Here is a 23,885-nt window from a genome sequence, read left to right as displayed (position 1 = left end):
AAAGGACAGACTTACCTCCCAGCAACCACTTCCGCACTGCTCCCGCTGAAACTGACTCACCCGCTGTTCTCACGCCGAAATCGACTGGCCTGCCCCTGCAAAGACAAGTGCTTTTAAAGGACAGACTTACCTCCCAGCAACCACTTCCGCACTGCTCCCGCTGAAACTGACTCACCAGCTGATTCTCCCGCCGAAATCGACTGGCCTGCCCCTGCAAAGACAAGTGCTTTTAAAGGACAGATTTACCTCCCAGCAACCACTTCCGCACTGCTCCCGCTGAAACTGACTCACCAGCTGTTCTCACGCCGAAATCGACAGGAGGGGCACCGGCGGACCTGTGGCCTCTCACCATGGCCGAGCGCTGGACGTGGTCGGTGGCCCGGAGGAACGGGAGGTCGCCGAGGTGGAGCTCAGCTGTGGGCAAAGAAGTGAGACCCTGCTGAGTCCCGGTTCCCTGTGACATGTGTGCCAACTTCCCCTACCACCCTTACCCCCACACCACCCGCACGCCAAAACCACCACCCACACGCCCACCCCCACTTCACTCCTGGCCTGCAGTCTAATCATGCGTCTTCTCTCGTGTCTTGCAGGACCTGCTGCTGATGGGCTGGGTCCATCTTGCATCCCCCATCCCCAGTCAGTGCCACAGCTGGGGCCCCCCTGTGAGCCAAGCACAGACAAGGAGAGCAGTTCGGACACCAGCCCTCCATCTGAGACTCAGGAGACCTTGGAGCTCGGGTCAGAGGATGACAGTGATTTTCCGTCACAGCTGTCTCCAACACCCTCCACCATCGCAGAGACACTCACCTCGGTTGGGGATGTTAGTGAAGAGGCACCCGGGACACTATCTGGTGCTCACAGAGTTGATCAGGTACAATAGGTGGAGGTAGGAACACCAGAGGGTGCGGACGATCGGAGGGCAGGCTGGCCCCAGGGACTAGCTGCCATACAGATGGGTCTTGAGCTTCTGGAACAGACAGTCCCATCCATAGTGGAGATTCAGTCACAGAGCCAGGAACTAGATGAGCGGTTACCGCCGAGCATCCGGCACCTGCAGGTGCAAGTGGAGGAGTCCAACCACATGCAGTAGCAGGAGGTGGTGCCAACAATGCGTGCCACCCAGGCCAACACCGCACGTGGTGGAGTCATTGGGGGGAACGGTTTTGGCTATGGATCAGCAAGTCCAAGGCCTGCGGCATTCTGTGCAGGCGGTGGCTGAGGCCCAGGACAGGGTTGCCGCCTCACAGGCGACCATGTCCCAGCACCTCCTGGAAATCGCACTGGCCCTCCTGAGCGTGGCCCAGTCACAACAGGCCATGGCTGGGAACGTCAGCGGCAGTGCCCAGGACACTGGCCAATGTGGCACAGACACAGAGGGATAGGCCCAGTTCCGGAGGGAGATGGCGCAATCGCAGCGTGACAATAACCCAGAAGGTGGTGGTACAGTTAATGGGTGATGCGGCACAGTCCCAGACGGAGATGGTCCACTCCCTGTGCTCCATGGCTGTGAACATGCAGATCCTGATCGAGACCAGAGCAGGCCTACAGGACTGGCTGTGCTAGGTCGCGGGGGTACCTCAGGGGATAGCTCCCCTCGCTCACCTGTCCCATGGAGTATCTCGGAGGGCCATCGGACACCCCGAGGGAGGAGGAGGTGATGGTGCCCATGCCGGCAACTCCTGTAGGGGAGGTGCCGGAACACCTCAGCACCTCCGACTCTCCACCCTCCTGTCTCTGGTGCATCTGGTGGGCTGCGGGGAGAGCAGGACAGCAATACATCACCCAGGACACCCAAGCAGCAGCCGGGCCCATCCAGGCCCGGTCATCACAGAAGACGCCCGCTATCGGTCGCAGGGCGGGAAGCACAGCAAGCAGCCTCTACTCCTGCTGTACCATTTGAGGATAGTGTTGGGGCCTGTGTGGTCAGGAAGTTAGACACTAGTTAAGTGGACTCTGGTGCAGAGCACAGTTTAGTTACAGGGGCTAGGGCACAAATCTGTATATCTGTCCACATTACAAACCTGTTGCCACCTTTACAACCTGCCTCTGTACTCTGTCTGGTGGGTGTGAGGGGTGGGCTAGTCTGGGCTGGCCATGGGGGGGAATGGGCAAGCGTTGTGGGGGTGGAATGGGTAGACCCGATGGGTGGCCTGGGCTCACCGACTGTCCCCACCCCAGGGATCCGATAGAACCATGTGATGGAATGGCCAGCTCGCATGCACAGGCCACCCACATAGACAGTGGAAAGTTCTACCGTGGGCAGGAATCGGACATTGCCAAATGATGTGTAACACAAGAGCTCATCGCAAAGCGGTTTGTCATCATCCTCCATCCCATGGAGCAGAGCCATTGTTACTGCCGAAGTTTCTTGACCGTAACGTGAGACGTTGTAGAGGCCATGCAGTGTGCTTCCAGCCATTTAGAATGGGCATCTATCATGATTAGGAACATGCACACTGGGCTAAATCGCTGGCTTTGAAAGCAGACCAAGGCAGACCAGCAGCACGGTTCAATTCCCATAGCCTCCCCGAAGAGGCGCCGGAATGTGGCGACTAGGGGCTTTTCACAGTAACTTCATTTGAAGCCTATTTGTGACAATAAGTGATTTTCATTTCATTTCATTCATAGAACCTGAAATCGGACCAGCGAAGTCGTCATATACCCATACCCATGGTCTCTCTGGCCATTCCCATGGGTGTAGGGAGGCCGAATGAGGGGAGTTTCTGGTTCTGCTGTCATTAGGTGTGTTGATTTACCAGGTCCTGAATATCCGAGTTGAGCCCGAGCCACCTGACATAGCTCATCGCGACCATCTTCATTTTGGAGGCCCCAGAATGACTGGTGTGCAGTTCCATTAGGATGTGGCTCTGACCTGGGTGGCGGACGATTACCAGGGATCTGCAAAGGCTATTACCATTCTTGACACTCAGTTCTTCTCTTTTTGTGAAGTTGGGCTTCATGTCATCAGGGAGGTGGCCTCGGTTCCCGCCATTGAGGATCATGTGTCTCAATTTGGATAATGTAGGGTCCATCTGTGTCCAAGCCTTAATCTGTTTTGCAGATACCAGCAAGGTTTCCAAAGAATTTAAGGACATGGTGACCACTTCCAACACCGACAATGGGGCTAGGCTTGTGGGCAGTGGGAGGCAACTCAAGATGTCTGCATTGGCTCTTTGCACTCCAGGGTGGTGTTCAAGGGAGTATTTGTCAGCTGCCAATACAAGATCCAACATTGCACCCGGGCCGAAGCAATGAGAGAAATTGCCCTATCCTCTTTGAAGAGGCCCAGCAAAGGGTCGCGGTCTGTCACTGTCACAAAATGGCGGCCGTGGACATACTGGTAAAACGTTTTAACACGGAAGATTACTGCAAAACACTGCTTCTCAATTTGTGAGTAGCACCTCTGTGAATCCATCAGGGTCCTGGACGTGTAGACATCTGGGGCTGGATTCTCCGTCGGCGGGATCCTCCGCTTTGCCGGCAGCGGACTCACGCCCATGGATTTCGCAACAGCAGGGGGGTGCCCACAATGGAAAACCTCATTGGTCGGCTACCGGGGCGGAGGATCCCGCTGCCAGCGAGGGCGCGCCACACCAGAAAACAGGTGCGGCGGGAAGGAGAATCTTCTGGAGTCAATCTATGCCCATGAAACTTGATTCTAAATCTCGTATGACTATGAGAGGGAGTCGAGCCAACTGCTGTCTATTGATTACCAGGGTGGTAGTGATCACCTTAATTTGCAGAGGTTTCCCTGTATGCATGGCTAGCCTGGCTCTGATATCACTTAGGTTTAAGGGCAGGATACCCGTTTGGAGGGAATTGAATGTCTGTTCACCAATGATGCAGATAGCAGCTCCCATGTCTACCTCTATCTCTAAGGAATGACAAGTCACAAGTAGCCTTATTCTTTTGGGGGTGACTTTGGTTGTGACGATACAGTTCAACTGCGTTGTCCCTTCATCTGGAAACTGGTACACCTGCAAGGCATGAGCCGGAGTTGGCTATGGCTTCTTGCCTGGGTGGTATGTGCATTGCTGATTCCAGCAGCCTTGCGTCGGTCGTGTCCTTCTGCAGCATTTACAAAAGTCCAGCGGCTGACACTTGCAATTCCTCCGGTGAGGTTTCTAGGGTACATCTGGAGTTATCTTGTTGTTTCTTAGACCACCAGGGTATCCCTATGGATATAGGGTCGCTAATGGACGGTGCACATGGGTGCCTCAATTTAAACGTGGCTGCTCTATGCGAGGTCTCTTCCTCTCCCATCCTGAGAATGTTATGTCCGGTGTCCCTTGACGTTCCATAGCCCCTTTTTCAGCGTTCTCCAGGGCCAAGGCTATCTCAATGGTATTTTTCAAGTCTAGGTTAGCCAGCAGTTTCTTTTTAGTTGCGACATTATTAATTCCACACACCAGTCTAACGCGTAGCATCTCTGACAGGGACATGCCAAATTCACAATGCTCTGCCAATTTCCACAACATGCTAAGGAATTCTCTAACGGGTTCCCCCAGGGTTCTCCCGGCCGTATTAAAACAGTAATGTAGGAGAATGATTGACAGCTTCGGGCCAGAGTGATTTACCACTAATTCTATGAGGTTGTCGAACGTTTTGGAGTTGGAAGCCACTTGCAAAGTGAGGATTTTTATGATGATAAACATCAGGGCCCCGCACACAGTCAGGAACATTTCCTTTGGGCTTTTCATCCCCTTCAATGTTGTTGGTGCATGCGTTCAGCATACTGGGCACAGTCTTCTACGTTAGCACCATACAGCTCTAATTTACCAAAGAAGAGTACGAAGTCTTACAACACCAGGTTAAAGTCCAACAGGTTTGTTTCGATGTCACTAGCTTTCGGAGCGCTGCTCATTCCTCAGGTGAATGAAGAGGTATGTTCCAGAAACACATATATAGACAGATTCAAAGATGCCAAACAATGCTTGGAATGCGACCATTAGCAGGTGATTAAATCTTTACAGATCCAGAGATGGGGTAACCCCAGGTTAAAGAGGTGTGAATTGTGTCAAGCCAGGACAGTTGGTAGGATTTCGCAGGCCAGATGGTGGGGGATGAATGTAATGCGACATGAATCCCAGGTCCCGGTTGAGGCCACACTCATGTGTGCGGAACTTGGCTATATGTTTCTGCTCGGCGATTCTGCGTTGTCGCGCGTCCTGAAGGCCGCCTTGGAGAACGCTTACCCGGAGATCAGAGTCTACCTTATACGCTGCAGGAAAGGATGTCCTGAAGCGTGGTACATTGGCGAGACCATGCAGAGGCTGCGACAACGAATGAACGGACATCGCGCAACAATCACCAGGCAGGAATGTTCCCTTCCAGTCGGGGAACACTTCAGCAGTCAAGGGCATTCAGCCTCTGATCTCCGGGTAAGCGTTCTCCAAGGCGGCCTTCAGGACGCGCGACAATGCAGAATCGCCGAGCAGAAACTTATAGCCAAGTTCCGCACACATGAGTGTGGCCTCAACCGGGACCTGGGATTCATGTCGCATTACATTCATCCCCCACCATCTGGCCTGCGAAATCCTACCAACTGTCCTGGCTTGACACAATTCACACCTCTTTAACCTGGGGTTACCCCATCTCTGGATCTGTAAGGATTTAATCACCTGCTAATGGTCGCATTCCAAGCATTGTTTGGCATCTTTGAATCTGTCTATATATGTGTTTCTGGAACATACCTCTTCATTCACCTGAGGAAGGAGCAGCGCTCCGATAGCTAGTGACATCGAAACAAACCTGTTGGACTTTAACCTGGTGTTGTAAGACTTCGTACTGTGCTCACCCCAGACCAACACCGGCATCTCCACATCATGGTTACCAAAGAAGGGCATTTCTGTTTTCTTTCCTTACCATAGTTGTCTTCTTGTTTTAACGGCTGCTTGGAATCCCGTTCTTACTCCTCATTGCCAATGTAATGACTCCAGCCGAGGCCAGGCTCAGCAAAACAAAGGTTTAATTAATTCTCAACAGAATAAGAGCCGCAACCTTGCGTACAAGAGCAGTAACAGCCCGGACCATTGGGAGCTGCCGGTCCGGGTGTGGGTCACAGTATTTAAGCCTCCGCCCGCTCGATACGGGAACTCTTACACCACAAACCCTACAGGGGGATCAATCGATGATTCCCACGTGGTCTTACTGCCCCCAAATACACTGCACCTTCAACCAGTGACACCTATCCTACCATACTCAGATTCGCTACATCCTCAACTAACTGAGACCTATCTTGTTGTACCTAGCTGCTTCACACTTGTGTCAGAATCCAGGTGTGGTGTATGATTGAACATCTCTGAACTTTGCTGTTTCACAGTGAGGTGACTCGCATTCCTTTGTGCATTTCAGCGGAGATTGGTATTGTGCGTAAGGAAATGGAGCTGCAGCTGATCAACGTTGAACGAGATAAAGATCTGCTGCAACAGAAACTGAGTCAAGTGGAGCAAGAGGCACAGATCTCACTGAAAAATGAAAAACTGGTCCATGAGGAGGACGTTGAACACCTCCGGAAAGAAAAGGTATGTAGCATTCAGACAACAATGACTTGATGAAGAGGTGTCAGTGGAGATGTCAAGAGTGTGGGCGGCAGGGTAGCACAGTGGTTAGCACTGTTGCTTTCACAGCGCCAGGGACCCGTGTTCGATTCCGGCTTGGGTCACTGTCTGTGCGGAGTCTGCACATTCTCCCCGTATATGCGTGGGTTTCCTCCGGGTGCTCCGGTTTCTTCCCACAGTCCAAAGATGTATGGGTTAGGTGGATTGGCCACACTAAATTGCCCCGTAGTGTCCAAAGGTTAGGTGGGGTTATTGGGTTAGTATGGATGTGTGGGCTTAAGTAGGGTGCTCTTCAAGGACCGGTGTAGACTCAATGGGCCGAAAGGCCTCCTTCTGCACTGTAAAACATTCCATGATTTCCAGTCCACTCCATGATAGAATATATCTAATCTCCTTTCACAACCCATGTACAAGCTACCTTATCATGAACCTTTTAAAACATTTAATTTCCCGAATGAAGATTTTGTTGTAATGATCCCCGGTTCGCAAAAGTGGATGAGTAAATCCACAGAATTGTGTGTTTGGTAGGGTGACCAACTCGAGTCAAATCTAAAGAAGAGACACTTTGAACGGCCCCTGAGCGGCCCTGCGTCGACCGTGCGGGTGCGGCTGGCGGCGATTCTCCGGTCGCCGGAGAATTGCACGAAGGCATCGTAGGTCTGATGCCCCATTCTCCGCCCCCCGCACCCGGCACGATTGCGGCGCGGGGGCTCGGAGAATCCTGGCCGAGGTGTTGGTGGGGTGGTGCTGGTGAACCTGTGAGGGTGATGGGGCATGGTGGTGCTTGTGAACCTATGAGAGTGGTGGGGTGTGGGTGGGGTGGTGCTGGTGAACCTGTGAGAGGTGGAGTGGTGCTGGTGAACCTGTCGGAGTGGGGGGGGGGGGGGGCATGGTGGGGTGGTGTTGGTGAACCTGTGGGGGTGTTGGGAGGGGTGCATGGTGGGGTGATGCTAGTGAACCTGTGAGAATGGGGGTTCACAGACACATGACAAGCTCTGAATCTAATGATGCCTTTGCTCGATTGAACACAAGCCCAATGCATAGGGACGGCAGGCAGCACAGTGGTTAGCACTGCTGCCTCATGGTGCCGAGGACCCGGGTTCGATCTTGGCCCCAGTTCACTGTCCATGTGGAATTTGTACTTTCTCCCCGTGTCTGCGTGGGTCACACCTCCACAACCCAAAGATGTGCTAAATTGTATTGGCCATGCTAAATTGCCCCTTAATTTGGAAAAAAATTCAAATAAAAAACACAAGCACAATGCATGCACAAGGCCTGCAGAGGTGCAGGACAAAACACGTCCTGGGAAGGTCTGACACAGGCCGAAAAGCTGAATTGCAGATCAGTCCCAGAGAATCCTGGGGCTTCATGGTGACAGAATACAATCGATACTCAGTTAACATGCAACATACCTTTACACCAGTCAGCCTGAAACACACTCTGAAATTGTCACATTCAGCAGAACTTGAAAAATATGAATTCTGCAGAAGTATTGAATAAATGCCTCCAGTCAAATGTGTTGAATCAAAATGTAATGGTGGGGATAATACATAGTGAAAACTAATGGCTTTTGACTGGCATAAGCTGCATTCTGTATCCACAGGACAGCCTACGTCTTGAGCTGAGTGCAGAGAAGAATGAGATAGTTCAACGCATTCAGCAGGAACGGGAAGACCTCGTCACTCGCTTTGAGGAAGAGAAAGAGGAGCTTAATGAAGAAATTCTCAGTTTGCAAAAAGAGAGGGATGAGAGTCTGATCCAGGCAGAGAGCCAGAAACAGCAGGTAAAGAACAAGTTGGTTTATTTAAAGATCCAAATGCAAACTTCAAGATACTACATGGGATCATACAACAGGTATATAATACAGTTTCCTGGGACACCACATAGAAATAAAGTGGTAGGACTTTAGGCCCCAACCATCTTCAGTTATTTCACTAATGACATCCCTTCCATAAGGTCAGATGTGGAGATGGTTCACTGATTATTGCACAATTTTCAGCATCATTCACTCGTCCTCAGACACTGAAGCAGTGCAAATGCAGCAAGACTAGGATAGTATTCAGGCTTGGCTTTGCAAGTGGCAATTAACATTCACATCACACAAGTGCCAAGCGATGACCATCTTCAATAAGAGCGAATCAAACTATCACCTCTTGACATTGAATGGCATTACCATCACTGAATCCCCTACGATCAACATCCTGGGGGTTACCATTGGCCAGAAACTGAACTGGACGAGCAATTTAAATATTTCAAGAGTAGGTCAGAGACTAAGAATCCTGCAGCGAGTAACTCACCTGCTGACTCCCTAAAACTTGTCCACCACCTGCAAAGCACAAGTCAGGGGTGTGATGGAATATCACTCACTTGCTTGAAGCTCGACATCATCCAGGGCAGCCCTCTTGATTCGCACTCCTTCCACAAACATTCACAAACGTTTGCTCCCTCCACACTGATGCACAGTAGCACCAGTGTGTACCATTTACAAGATGCACTGCAGGAACTCACCAAGGCTCCTTAGGCAGCACCTTCCAAACCCATGACCCCTTCCATCTAGAAGGACAAAGGCAGCAGATACATGGGAACCACACCACCTGGAAGTACCCCTCCAAGTCGCTCAGCATCCTGATTTGGAAATATATCAGTCATACATTCACTGTCGCTGGGCCAAAATCCTGAAACTCACTCCCTAATAGCACTGTGAGTGTACCTACACAAAGAACAAAGCAAAGTACAGCACAGGAACGCGCCCTTCGGCCCTCCAAGCCTGTAACGACCATGCTGCCCATCTAAACTAAAGTCTTCGACATTTCCTGGGTCCGTATCCCTCTATTCCCATCCTATTCATGTATTTGTCAAGATGCCCCTTAAACGTCACTGTCGTCCCTGCTTCCACCACCTCCTCCGGCAGCGAGTTCCAGGCACCCACTACCTCTCGAAAAAACTTGCCTCATACATCTCCTCTAAACCTTGCCCCTCGCACCTTAAACCTATGCCTCCGAGTAATTGACCCCTCTACCCTGGGAAAAAGCCTCTGACTATCCACTCTGTCTATGCCCCTCGTAATTTTGTAGACCTCTATCAGGTCGCCCCTCAACCTCCGTCGTTCCAGTGAGAACAACCCGAGTTTATTGAACCGTTCCTCATAGCTAATGCCCTCCATACCAGGCAACATCCTGATAAATCTCTTCTACACCCTCTCTAAAGCCTCCACATCCTTCTGGTAGTGTGACGACCAGAATTGAACTCTATACTCCAAGTGTGGCTAACTAAGGTTCTCTACAGCTGCAACATGACTTGCCAATTCTTATACTCAATGCCCCGGCCAATGAAGGCAAGCATGCCGTATGCCTTCTTGACTACCTTCTCCACCTGTGTTGCCCCTTTCAGTGACCTGTGGACCTGTACACCTAAATCTCTCTGACTGTCAATACTCTTGAGGGTTCTATCATTCAGTGTATATTCCCTACCAGCATTAGACCTTCCAAAAACATGACCTCACATTTGTCCGGATTAAACTCCATCTGCCATCTCTCTGCCCAAGTCTCCAAACAATCTAAATCCTGCTGTATCCTCTGACAGTCCTCATCGCTATCTGAAATTCCACTAACCTTGTGTCGTCTGCAAACTTACGAATCAGACCAGTTACATTTTCCTCCAAATCATTTATATATACTACGAACAGCAAAGGTCCCAGCACTGATCCCTGTAGAACACCACTAGTCACAGCCTTCCAATCAGAAAAGCACCCTTCCATTGCTACTCTCTGCCTTCTATGACCTAGCCAGTTCTGTATCCATCTTGCCAGCTCATCCCTGATCCTGTGTGACTTCACCTTTTGTACCAGTCGGCCATGAGAGACCTTGTCAAAGGTCTTACTGAAGTCCATATAGACAACATCCACTGCCCTACCTGCATCAATCATCTTTGTGACCTCTTCGAAAAACTCTATCAAGTTAGTGAGACACGACCTCCCCTTCACAAAACCGTGCTGCCTCTCGCTAATACGTCCATTTGCTTCCAAATGGGAGTAGATCCTGTCTCAAAGAATTCTCTCCAGTAATTTCCCTACCACTAACGTAAGGCTCACCGGCCTGTAGTTCTCTGGATTATCCTTTCTACCCTTCTTAAACAAAGGAACAACATTGGCTATTCTCCGGTCCTCCGGGACATCACCTGAAGACAGTGAGAATCCAAAGATTTCTGTCAAGGCCTCAGCAATTTCCTCCCTAGCCTCCTTCAGTATTCTGGGGTAGATCCCATCAGGCCCTGGGGACTTATCTAACTTAATATTTTTCAAGATGCCCAACACCTCGGTCGCAATTCTCTCATCGGGAGACTAAGTCCCGACGCCAAAGTGAAAACCGGAGTGTTTCACTCCGGCGTCGGAGGCCGCTCCCAGCCCCCTATTCTCCCGCCCCTGGGGAGCTAGGAGTGGCGCCGCGTCATTTATGCGCGCCGGGCCTTGCCGCCGTGTAAGTGACGCGGCCGGCGCCGCGTAAATGACATCATCCGCGCATGCGCAGGTTGACCAGCGCCAACCCACGCATGCGCGGTTGCTGTCCTCCCCGCAAGAAGATGTCGGATGGATCTTGCGGGGTGGCGGAGGAAAGGAGGTCCTCCTTCAGAGAGGCCGGCCCGCCGATCAGTGGGCACTGATCGCGGGCCAGACCTCAGTCCCCCCCGGTGCAGGAACCCCCCCCACAGGCCCCCTCCCCCCCCAGCGTTCCCGCGCTGTTCCCGCCGGCAGTGACCTGGTGTGGACGCCGCCGGTGGGAACCTGTCGTGTTGGGCAGGCCGCTCGGCCCATCCGTGCCGGAGAATCGCCGCTCGCCCGTTACCAATGGCATGTGCCGATTCTCCGAGCGGCCAGCCGTGATTCACGCCGCGCCGGTTTGGGTGGGGTGGGAGAATCACGTGCGGGTGCCGGGGTGGTGTGACGCCCTGGCGATCCTCCCACCCAGCGTGGGGGGGGGGGGGGGGGGGGGAGAGAGAATTCCGCAACTCGCCTTTTTGGATCTCAATGTGACCCAGGCTATCTACACACACTTCTCCAGACTCAACATCCACCAATTCCTTCTCTTTGGTGAATACTGATGCAAAGTATTCATTTAGTACCTCGCCCATTTCCTCTGGCTCCACACATAGATTCCCTTGCCTATCCTTCAGTGGGCCAACCCTTTCCCTAACTACCCTCTTGCTTTTTATGTACGTGTAAAAAGCCTTTGGATTTTCCTTAACCCTATTTGCCAATTACTTTTTGTGACCCCTTTTAGCCCTCCTGACTCCTTGCTTAAGTTCCTTCCTACTTTCCTTACATTCCACACAGGCTTCGTCTATCCCAGCCTTCTAGCCCTGACAAATGTCTCTTTCTTTTTGATGAGACCTACAATATCTCTCGTTATCCATGGTTCCCGAAATTTGCCGTATTTATCCTTCTTCCGCACAGGAACATGCCGGTCCTGAATTTGTTTCAACTGACATTTGAAAGCCTCCCACATGCCAGATGTTGATTTACCCTCAAACATCCGCCCCCAATCTAGGTTCTTCAGTTCCTGCCTAATATTGTTATAATTCGCCTTCCCCCAATTTAGCACATTCACCCGAGGACCATTCTTATCCTTGTCCACCAGCACTTTAAAACTTACTGAATTGTGGTCACAGTTCCCAAAATGCTCCCCGACTGAAACTTCTACCACCTGGCCACCTTCCCCAAAACCAGGTCCAGTACAGCCCCTTCCCTCGTTGGACTATCTACATTTTGTTTTAAGAAGCCCACCTCATGGACTGCAGTGATTCAAGAAGGCAGCTCACCACCACCTTCTCAAGGAGCAATCAGAGATGAGCACTAAATGTTGGCCTAGCCAGCAAAGTCCACGTCCCGTAAAAATGAATTAAAAAAAACTATTTTGCTCTAAAACAAGGTGCTCTAAGAATTGAAGTGATGGGGCACTCATTACATCGAGGATGACACACACATTATAGAGGGTTAAAAGAGAAACAGTCACATTTTATGATCAGAATTAGGAAGGAATCACTCTGGCAGTTCTTGCTCATTTAATGACACTTGGCGACAGATTGACGTTGGCAGATTCATGAGGGCTTCCTTCTACCACCTCACTAGGCCACTGAATGGAAGATAGTTGGTCGAACTGGGACCTTAGAAGAACTGGACCTGCGCAAGCATTCCAGCAGATTTGTCTTCCGATAGGTGAAACATCCCATTGATAGTCGGCTTTTAAATCCCACCTACTAATTTGCTGGTGGTTGGTAATTCAGCTCTGTAACAAAGCAGCTCCATATGTGTGCTAGTGGTTATTGTTTAATTGAGCCCCACTACTGCACTTTAATTGAGCCCAAATGGGATGATTGTGAACCAAGTCTGCAGTTTCCATTGTAAATGTAACACTTACATTCCAGCTTAACTTAATCGCCTGTCAGGTGATCATTCTTCCAGCTCTTGTGTGAATTGTTAATTTTTGTGCTCTTGGCAGTGAACCTTAAATAACCGTTCTACAGTAAATTAAACACTTAATGTGGATCAGAGAACCACTCAGGAATATATTTTGTGAAAGTGTTTTCTTCGCTTATTCTTTAGAAAGAAGCTAGTTTGCTGTAATAGCACCACCCGGTACCGTTCCACAAAAGATCCGAATGTTCCAGGTTTGACCTTTGGCCAGCGCTAAGCCAGCTGAAGAGTAGTGAGGATTTACAGGTGGCGTCCGTGTACCTTGGCCAGGGACAGGGAACATGAGCCAGAGTTATCCATTACTGCACTTCAAGATGGAGAGGTTGAGCACTCGGGGTAGGAACTCTGGTTTTACAGAACTAGTTTGGTGAGCAGACTACCAGCACTGAGAGGAACAGGTTAGGAACTGGAAGTGGGAGAGTATGGGCAACAGATGAAACACAAAAGTCCAAACCCAAGATAGTGTAAACCAGAGAGCACTGCTCAGTCTAAAGACTAGACTAGCAGAGAGTAAAAGTGGTAAAGGCTGATGCTTGAACTTGCATTGTGCTTTGAAGTTTCACATCTTCAAGGTGACACTGAGGAGCACTGATGAAAGAACATCTCATACGCATACACAGTTCCTGAGCAGAAGTTTCAAGCAAGACCCAGGTCAACAGCCCAAGGTTTCAGCAGCAGAGTAGAAGTCAAGCATACGATCCATGATAAAAGAGACACATTTGGGGAAATTTTTGACACAGGATTAATATGATTATTGCTCTGTTTTGAGAATAGTCTGACCTATTAATATGGCATGTGATATATTTATACTGTTATGGGCGAGGCGTTTTCAGAACCCCAAAATGTATCATGGAGTTCAACCAACCTCTCCCTTTAATGGATTTGTTGCTTTTCCGAGCACACGGCCTTTTCCCTAGGTATTTCAATTATGGACTCGTGGGTTTTTAAACACGAAACACTGTGTATTCCATGAACTCAATGTCATGATATTCAGGTAAACATCATGGTACAAACATACATACATACTGATGGACAGATCAACGGACCAATCAACACACACACAACACCACAGCCAATCACAGGCAAGAGCATACACACTACAAAACAGGGAACACGACACTTCCCGGGCATTCCAGCAGGAGACAGCTCAGGGCACAGAGCTCATAGCAAGCCACTCAGACATCCACCATGTGCTGAGTGCCACTCCAATATAGTATTAGGAATAGGTCCACAGATTCTAGGGTTATGATCGAACCTCAGTAACCAGTTTACCACTGTAAATAAATGTTAGTAATAAAACTGAGTTGTACCATTCGCAACCGTGTTGGTTTGTCTGTGTAGCAGAGTACCCAACACATCACTCAACTTAACATCTGAAATAAACATCGGATCTCTTAACGCCCCTTACTTCAAAGATAACTCAGAAAATATTGCAACAGTAAATAACTCTTTAAAATGTTCCTTCAAACTTCCAAGAGACCGGTAAACAAAATCACATCAGGTGAAAGGCTTCACTATTATAAGTTTAAATCACCCAAATGATCCAGAGATTGTCTTTCATGGGAGAGATTCAGCTCACTGCAAAACACAGACACACACCCAGCTCTTTTCAACACTGAAACTAAAAACCTGCAAAACTAAACTGCAAAATGGCTGACCTGACCTCAGCCCCACCCACTCTCTGACATCACTGTTTTCTTAAAGGTACATTGCTTAAACATCCATGTCTTAAAAGTACTCTCACATGACACCTCCACCCAAGAAAAAAAAAACCATCAACTTCAAGGTGGTTTCATTTTTCACTTTTGTACCATCCACTAAGAAATGTACACAGTAAATATTCCTTTTTGTTTTAAAAAAAAACAACTGATGCAAACAGGTATAATAATATTGTCCATGTTTCTTTGTTCTTCTTCCTCCAACCGAAAACCTTCTCGATTGACAGTCTCTTTGAACAAAGTCTCTGCACGATCCATCCATTCCTCTACTCCTCGGCATTTCTCTTTAGAATCAGATAATTTAGTTCTATCTGACCACAGAGCCCCTTACAATTCTCCAATACAGGAACATTGGTTACCACAGCTTTCAGGCAGTCAAATGCCTGTTGAAAGTCCGCTGTCCATTGACTTTTTTTAGCAAGTCCATCAGTGGAGTAATCACGCCACAAAACGTTTGCACAACTGTTCGATCAAATCCACTCATGCTAAGAAATCGCATTATTTCCCTTTGTCTTGAGGATAACGGAAACTCCTCAAGGAAAGTGATTTGGGCTTCTCCAAATTCACTTTCGGCTCGGTTCATCACCAAACCTGCCTCCTGAAGTCAACCGAAGAACTCCATACTATGTTTTAAATGTTCTTTCAATGTCTGGAAGTTGGAAATGAAAGCAGATTGTCCCAATTTCTCAATGCAATCCCTCAAACGTGGAATAGGATAAGAGTCCGTTCTTGTAACTGCATTCACCTTTCGATAGTCCACACACAACCGTTGGGTACCGTCTGGTTTAGGTACCATCACTATGGGTGAGCTCCATTGGCTGCAACCCACTTCAATTATGCCATTTTTAAGCAGACTCTCAATCTCTTTGTTAACCTGTGCCAATTTTAAAGGATTAAGTCTATATGGATGTTGTTTGATAGGAACAGCATTTCCCACATCTACATCATTTATAGCCATTTTAGTACTTCCCAATTTACCTTTACAAACTTGCCCATGTGATATCAATAACTCTTTCAGGTCAGTTCGTTTTTCCTCTGGAAGGTAACTTAACAATTCATCCCAATTTTTAAGAACATCCTCATTTTCCAATTTGATTTCAGGTATGTCAAATTCACAGTCATCTGGATTTGGTTTGTCACTTTGAGTTAGAATCATTAAAACCTCCTTTTTCTCTCCTTCCTTTTCAAAGTATCTTTTAAGCAGATTCACATGACACACTCGGTGAGTCTTCCTTCTATCTGGTGTTTTTACCACATAATTCACCTCACTTAATTTCCTTTCAATCTGATACGGTCCACAAAACCTACCTTTTAAAGGTTCCCCTACCACTGGTAACAACACTAAAACGTTATCCCCACTGGCAAAACTACTAGCTTTGGATTTCTTGTCCGCTACCCGTTTCATCACATTTTGTGCATCTTTCAAATGTTGTCTAGCCAATTCACCTGCTCTATTTAATCGTTCCCTAAAATTTGACACGTAATCCAATAGTGTAATTTCCGATTTCTCACCCACCAATGTTTCCTTAATCAATTTAAGTGGTCCTCTCACCTCATGACCAAAAATTAGTTCAAAAGGACTAAATTTGGTAGACTCATTAGGTGCATCCCTAATTGCAAACAATACGAATCGGATTCCTTTATCCCAATCCTCTGGATAATCTTGACAATACGCCCTCAACATTGTCTTTAATGTCTGATGCCACCTTTCTAAAGCTCCCTGCGATTCTGGATGGTACGCAGTTGATTTAAATTGTTTTATCCCTAAGCTATCCATAATTTCTTTGAATAACTTTGAAGTAAAATTTGTTCCTTGATCCGATTGAATTTCTATGGGTAGTCCATATCTAGTAAAGAATTTAAGTAACTCCTCCACAATCCTTTTAGCTGTAATATTACGAACTGGAATGGCCTCTGGAAACCTAGTAGACACATCCATTACAGTCAAAAGATATTGATTCCCACTTCTTGATTTTAGGAAGCGGTCCTACACAATCGATTAGGACCCTTGTAAAAGGTTCCTCAAATGCTGGAATGGGTATTAAGGGCGCTGGTTTTATCACTGCTTGAGGTTTCCCTGTCACTTGACATGTGTGACATGATTGACAAAATTTAACTACATCTTTATGTAGTCCAGGCCAATAAAAATGTTTCTGGATTTTAGCTTGAGTTTTCCTTATTCCCAAATGACCTCCCACTGGTACCTCGTGTGCAACTCGCAACACCTCCTTTCTATACCCTACCAGCAATGCTACTTGATGAACTTCTGCCCACTTTTCATCTGCTTGCATATGTATAGGTCTCCATTTTTTCATCAAGACATAATTTTTACGGTAATAACACTCTGGTATACTCTCAGATTCCTGTTCCCTATATGCTTTCTGATAGATCCGTTTTATTTCTACATCTTTCTGTTGTAACACCGCCAATTTTCATGAACTAAACATATCCGCCTAATCCTCCACCTGTTCTTGTTCTTTTTCAACCATCTGATCAAAAATCGTTTCTGACAATTGAACTTCAACTTCATCTTCACTCTTTGATTTCTCCTCTTGTCTTAACCTGTGACTTTGTGACCTTGTTACTACACAATCCGGTAAAATCCCAGGATATTCGTCCTTCAACCCTTCAGTTGACTGATTTTCCAATGGCTTATCAACCACAGTAGGCATCACTCCCACCTGCGATCCAGCTATATCATTACCCAAGATAAACTGTATTCCGGGACAAGGTAGTTTATCTATTATTCCTACTACCACTTCACCACTCTTCACTGGACTTACCTTATATAATGGAACGCTACTCCTCTCACACTGAATTCCACATATCACCACCTCTTGTGGCAACATTCTTCCCAAACTACATAATTCCTCATCTCTTACCATTAAAGATTTACTAGCCCCTGTATCTCTTAAAATTGTGACTTCTTTACCTGCTCCTCCTGATACACATGAGTAAACTTTACCCACACAAGTACATTCTTTAAATACATCTGGCACCTTCTTAACAATTACTTCTTGAACAGGCTGTACAATCGTTTGCACCTTCTTTGCTTCCCTTGGGCTTTCCTTTACCACTCTAGCAAACCCCACTGTCTGATCCTGTTTTACCACATCAGCCTTCCCAGTGCTTTGCTTCAACCACCAACACTGACTTTACATGGCCTAGTTCATTACAGTGAAAACATCTGAAACTTTTCATTTCTTTTCCACCCTCCTGGATTTCTTTTTTAATCTGAGGTACACTCTCTTTATTGTCTCCCATCAGATCACATTTACCTTTACCACTTGAGTACTTCTCATGACCCCAGTTTCTATCCCTCACCGGCTGAAACTGATGTCGGAAACAAATCTTTGATTTATGAACTAATTCATAATCATCTGCTATTTCTGCTGCTAATCTCGCAGTTTTAACCCTCTGCTCTTCCACATGAGTTCTCACTACATCAGGAATTTAATTTTTAAACTCCTCCAAAAGTATAATTTCCCTGAGAGCTTCATACGTTTGGTCTATTTTCAAAGCCCTTATCCACCTATCAAAGTTACTCTGAGCCTTTCAAACTCCATGTATATTTGACCAAATTCTTTCCTTAAATTTCTAAACCTTTGTCTGTAAGCTTCAGGCACTAGCTCATATGCACTTAAGACGGATTTCTTCACCTCCTCATACGTTCCAGACACCTCCTCCGGTAGTGATGCAAACACTTCACCAGCTCTACCTACCAGCTTTGTTTGAATCAGTAACGCCCACATGTCCTGTGGCCATTTCATTTGTTTAGCTACCTTCTCAAATGAAATGAAAAAGGCTTCCACTTCCTTCTCGTCAAACCTTGGCAATGCTTGGACATATTTAAATAGATTCCCACCAAGCCTTCGACTATGACGCTCTTTCTCACTATCCTCATCACTATCATCCAACTGTACGTTTCCCTTTACATCTGCCAATTTTAACTGATTGTCATGTTTCATGGCCATTTTCTGAAGTTCAAACTCCCTCTCTTTATCTTTTTCCCTGATCTGTATCTCCCTTTCTTTTTCTTTTTGTTCTGCTGGGGCTATTCTTTCTTTTCTCCTTTCTTCTCTCTCCTTTTCTTTTTCCTCTCTCTCTCTTTCTCTTTTTCCTCTCTCTCTCTCTTTCTCTTTTTTCCCCTCTCTCTCTCTTTCTCTTTCTTTTTCTTCTCTCTCTGTTTCTCTTTCTTTTTCCTCTCTCTCACTCTTGTATGCCAGCCTCTTTAATTCTTTCTCATGTTCCATTTGTTTAATTTGCAACTGAATTTTTGCCATTTCCCATGAGTCAAACTCTATCTCAGGCAACTTTAAATGCTTAACCACTCCATAATGACCTCATCTTTTCGCATTTTGTCAGGTAATGTTAACTGCAATGTTCTTGCCAAATCTAACAGTCTGCATTTTGTTTCTGTCCATAAAGTACTACATGTGACATTCTCCACCCCCAAAATCCTCTGAGCCTCTGAAAGAGCCATTGTTCACAACACTCTCCCCACTTAAACTAAAATACCACACCGGAAAAGCAACAATCCTTCACTGTCTTTAAGTTCACAAAATCCAATTCAATAGATAGACATTTATCCCCCTCGAGCCCCCAATTGTTATAGGCGAGGTGTTTTCAGAACCCCAAAATGTATCATGGAGTTCAACCAACTTCTCCCTTTAATGGATTTGTTGCTTTTCCGAGCACAGGGCTTTTTCCCTCGGTGTGGTATTTCAATTATGGATACGTGGGTTTTTAACCACAAAACACTGTTTATTCCATGAACTCAACTTAACATCTTAAATAAACATTGGATCTCTTAACACCCCTTACTTCAAAGATAACTCAGAAAATATTGCAACAGTAAATAACTCCTTAAAATGTTCCTTCAAACTTCCAAGAGACTTAACACCTTTAAACAATATAACATCAGGATAAAGTCTTCACTATTATAAGATTAAATCACCCAAATGATCCAGAGATAGTCTTTCATGGGAGAGATCCAGCTCACTGCAAAACACAGACACCCAGCTCTTTTCAAAACTGAAACTAAAAACTAAGCTGCAAAATGACTGACCTGACCTCAGCCCCACCCACTCTCTGACATCACTGTTTTCTTAAAGGTACATTGTTTAAACATCCATGTCTTAAAAGTACTCTCACATGACAATACGCTATTCATTAACATTTTAAACGTACACACTTTAGTGGATGGGGAATTGATGTCTGTACAAAAGACTTAGCCGGGGGAATTTCTGCTCCCATTTTCGGCAGATGAGATTGGTGGCTGAAACAAAAAATATCCCTTGAGAGACCCAAAATGTGATTTACACCAGTGGAATTCCCATTCTGATTGTCCCCACGCCCGCCAATGATGTAACAGGACTCCCAAAGTTCAACATCGGGATCCCCAAAGGAATATACCTGATTATCAGGCTTCTAAGCCTGATAATTTCACCCCCCCCCCACCCCCCACCCCCAGCTTTCCTCCCCCTCCATTACATAATCTAGTCAGACGGCAATCTGAATCACAACAGGTCTCTCAAGGTGGGCACCAGGCTAGCAGAACTAGCCAGAGGTGTTCAGGTGAGTTTATTGTTCAGGGAGAGGGTCACGCCTGGACACTGCCCCCCTTGCACTGTAAAAGCCTACGTTGCCACCTGGACAGGCTCAAACAGAGCATTACGTCATGATACCCGCCCCTTCACTTTTTTTTCCGGTATGAGCTGAACAGCACGGCGGAGAAAGCAGCTGTTGGAGCCAGCAGCTGTAACGCGGTTTTCCCAACCACTGCGCCACTCTGTGAAAAAATGGGAAAATTCCACGTTTAGCCCATTATATACCATAAGGTTCGCTCCACTGGCAGTGGTTCAGTGAAACAGAACCCTAGTCTTGGTAGATGACCCAATCACAAACCCCTGGGAAGGAGGGGGCGGGAGGGGGGGGGGAGGTTGTCATTTGCATGGCTGGGGTGCATTATCAATGCTTGTAAGGGGTAATCAATTTTCCCTGCATGTTCATTCTTGTAAGGCCAAGTTGGATGCATCCTTTCAGCCTGACATCCTTTCAGACTCTTCTGAAAGTCATTGGTTCGAAGCGTACTCATTCAACTCCAGGATGGATGAATGTATGGATGGTTTTATTCATACATATTCATATATCTGGAAAAATGCAAAGTATGGGCAGCCCTTAGACTCAGTTTAATCTCTGCGCCCACCATAACACAATCCACACCTTCAGTTAGGAGGAAAATAAATCAAAGACAAGTCTAATGTGACTGATGATGGAATTACCATCTGATAACATTGTTGCAGTGATGAAGCTGCAGTTGTTTGCCAGGAGCTGTGTTGCTGTCCATCCATCAGTGCTGCAGGCGATGCCATGTGGAAAATGCGATCCGCCTGCTCAGTTACAAAAGCCCAATCATCCATTTTCCTTTCTGATCCAATTCTCCATTCTCTTTCTTTGTCAGCCATCAGGCTGCTCTATGAATCCAGCTCCTTGTAACCATCTGAGCAAATGTCTTTCTTTCAAAGGCCTTGTGTCTGAAGGAATCGGAGAAAAATATCCTGTCCGAAAAACTCGGTCACGTCCAACGTGAACTTGGCAATGCGAACATGGAGGTCGACCGGTTGAAACGAGAGTTACACAGTCGACAGGAGCAGGACAAGGTGACAATCAATCTAGCATTGATTTCAAGAGCATTGTTTTTCCCTTTTAAAAGTGAATTAATATTGATGCCAAGGCCAAATTGTCGAGAGATCTGCAAATGACATGTTGGGCAAGTTATATAATTTATACAAATCAATCCATGGTATGGAATGCAAATTGCACACAGAATAAGAGAGAATAAGACAAGAACTGATCTTTTGTATCATCTCCTTTTGTCTAGAACACAATTAACAACATTAATGATGACCTAAGGTCTTTTCGAGGTCAGTTTGAGGAAGCGGTGGCCACCCATGAGAGAGAGATCAAAGGTTTCAATGAGCAGATTAAAGACTTGACACGTCAGAGAGAAGTGACCCTCAGGGAGGTGCGTTCAAAAATTACCTATTTACACTTCCCAAGAGTCAAAGTTGTGTCTAATTGAATGGACTCCTAGTGAGTTTGGTTTTCTCTTTATTACTGAGCTACATTGAAACACCTGGAATACCACATCACTCTGAAGTGAAAAGATTTTCATTGAAAGCTTATTCAGGGACCGGTAGTTTAGACCAAGAGGAAAGAGGTAGACTTATATATTCAGTATAAGCAAACAGTTGAAATGAAGACACTGTGGCCTGGAATCTTGCTCACAAAAGAACACCACATTCATGAAACCCCATTCAAAATATTTTAATCCTCGAAAATTCTTATTTTACTTAATTATAAAACAAACAGATTTGAATTCATTACCCCACATCAAAGAGAGCTAATTATTTAATTACCTATTTGAGCTGTCAATCAAACGGTATACTTTGGATCCCCTACTGAGATAATGATAGGTTATGTGAAGCAGACAAACATTAATAATGGCATAATGATAGCCATTGGGGTAGTGTCAATAAACAGCTACTGTACCTGCCGCACCAATTTATTTTCACTCTCAGTGACATTGACAGGCTGTGTTTTTCTTCAAATTTTTAAAGGATTGGGGTTTAAATAACTTCACAACTTAATATTCCTCAACTCTCACAAACACAGGCAGGCTTTTTTTTATTTTTATAGGGTCGGGGATTAAATAACCTGACAGCTTGATGGTTCTACATACCTTATCCATCCTTTATGAGTATTTGCATCTCCTCCCTAAATTTGCGACTCACACGCTGCAGGATAACAGCATCACTAGAGTGCTACACAGAAGGAAGGAAAAACCTAACAAAAGGTCTACTCACTAACAATGTTAAAATAGCTAGAATGAAACCGAAAGAGGCCTAGGACTCTCAGTAGGTTTGATTTTAAACATTCCCAACCAATACAGAGCAACAATCCACAAAGTCTGTTGGATTTTGAAATATATAGACAAGGCAGTAGACTATAAGTCAGGGGTGTTAAGGATCAAATTATATAGATTGCCCCTTGCATACAGTATCCAGCTCTGATTGCCAAGAAATAACTGACATTCAATTGACTGGAGGCAGTAAAGAGAAGAGCCATGAGGCACATCCATTGTGCCAGAGGGCTGCGTTATGATGTATTTCTGAGACTCGATAGGGCTCTAGTCAGACCCCATTTGGAGTATTGTGAGCAGTTTTGGGCCCCGTATCTAAGGAAGAATGTGCTGGCCTTGGAAAAGTTCAAGAGGAGGTTCACAAGAATGATCCATGGATTGAGGAGCTTGCCGTATAAGGAACGGTTGAGGACTCTGGGTCTGTACTCGTTGGAATTTAGAAGGATGAGGGGGGATCTTATTGAAACTTACAGGATTCTGTGAGGCCTGGATAGAGTGGAGCAGATGTTTCCACTTGTAGGAAAAACTAGAGGCAGAGGACACAATCTCAGACGAAAGGGACAATCCTTCAAAACAGAAATGAGGAAGAATTTCTTCAGCCAGAGGGTGGTGAATTTGTGGACCTCTTTTCTGCAGAAGGCTGTGGAGGCCAAATCATTGAGTGTCTTTAAGACAGAGACAGATAGATTCTTGATTAATAAGGGGATCAGGGGTTATGGGGAGAAGGCAGGAGAATGGGGACGAGAAACATATCAGCCATGATTGAATGGCGGAGCAGACTCGACGAGCCGAGTGGCCTAATTCTGCTCCTCGTGGTCTTAAAAATTGGGGAACTTTGTGTTTTCAGCCTAGAATGGGGCATTTGGGAGGAGGTCTTGTGTTTACAGAGTGAGGGTACAGAAAATTGGACTCCAGTAGATCCTTAAGAAAGATTATCATATTTTGGTTATCAGATATTTGATGCATGTGTATTTGATCCCTTGCATTACTGAGATCTCCATTTTGTTGTTGTTCTTACAAACAGGTTAGAAGGGATAAACTGACTCCTCCCTTTGGCCCACTCCTGAGTTGATTATGACAGAGTTTGAATTTGAAAGGGAGGTAATATTGCCAATTCAAAATATATTTAACTATGTACAACTCAGTGCAAGAAATAAGTCAGCCAAATTCTGCAACAAGTAAAGCGTTAGTTAGTTTTATTAATAAAGCTCATT

At 46.3% G+C, this 23,885-nt stretch overlaps 1 protein-coding gene across 1 annotated transcript in view; it reads left to right on the top strand.

Moving 5' to 3' along the window:
- crocc2 (ciliary rootlet coiled-coil, rootletin family member 2) overlaps nt 1-23,885 on the top strand; it is a 432,771-nt gene that overhangs the window by 258,699 nt on the left and 150,187 nt on the right. The window contains exons 20-23 of the mRNA XM_072474929.1: nt 6,355-6,524; nt 8,164-8,343; nt 21,275-21,409; nt 21,631-21,774. Coding sequence (XP_072331030.1) covers nt 6,355-6,524; nt 8,164-8,343; nt 21,275-21,409; nt 21,631-21,774 — 629 coding nt within the window. The remainder of the gene's footprint in view (nt 1-6,354; nt 6,525-8,163; nt 8,344-21,274; nt 21,410-21,630; nt 21,775-23,885) is intronic.

The sequence above is a fragment of the Scyliorhinus torazame genome, chromosome 14, assembly GCF_047496885.1.
Source record: "Scyliorhinus torazame isolate Kashiwa2021f chromosome 14, sScyTor2.1, whole genome shotgun sequence".
Taxonomy (NCBI): domain Eukaryota; kingdom Metazoa; phylum Chordata; class Chondrichthyes; order Carcharhiniformes; family Scyliorhinidae; genus Scyliorhinus; species Scyliorhinus torazame.
This window is presented reverse-complemented; position numbering and strand designations above follow the sequence as displayed.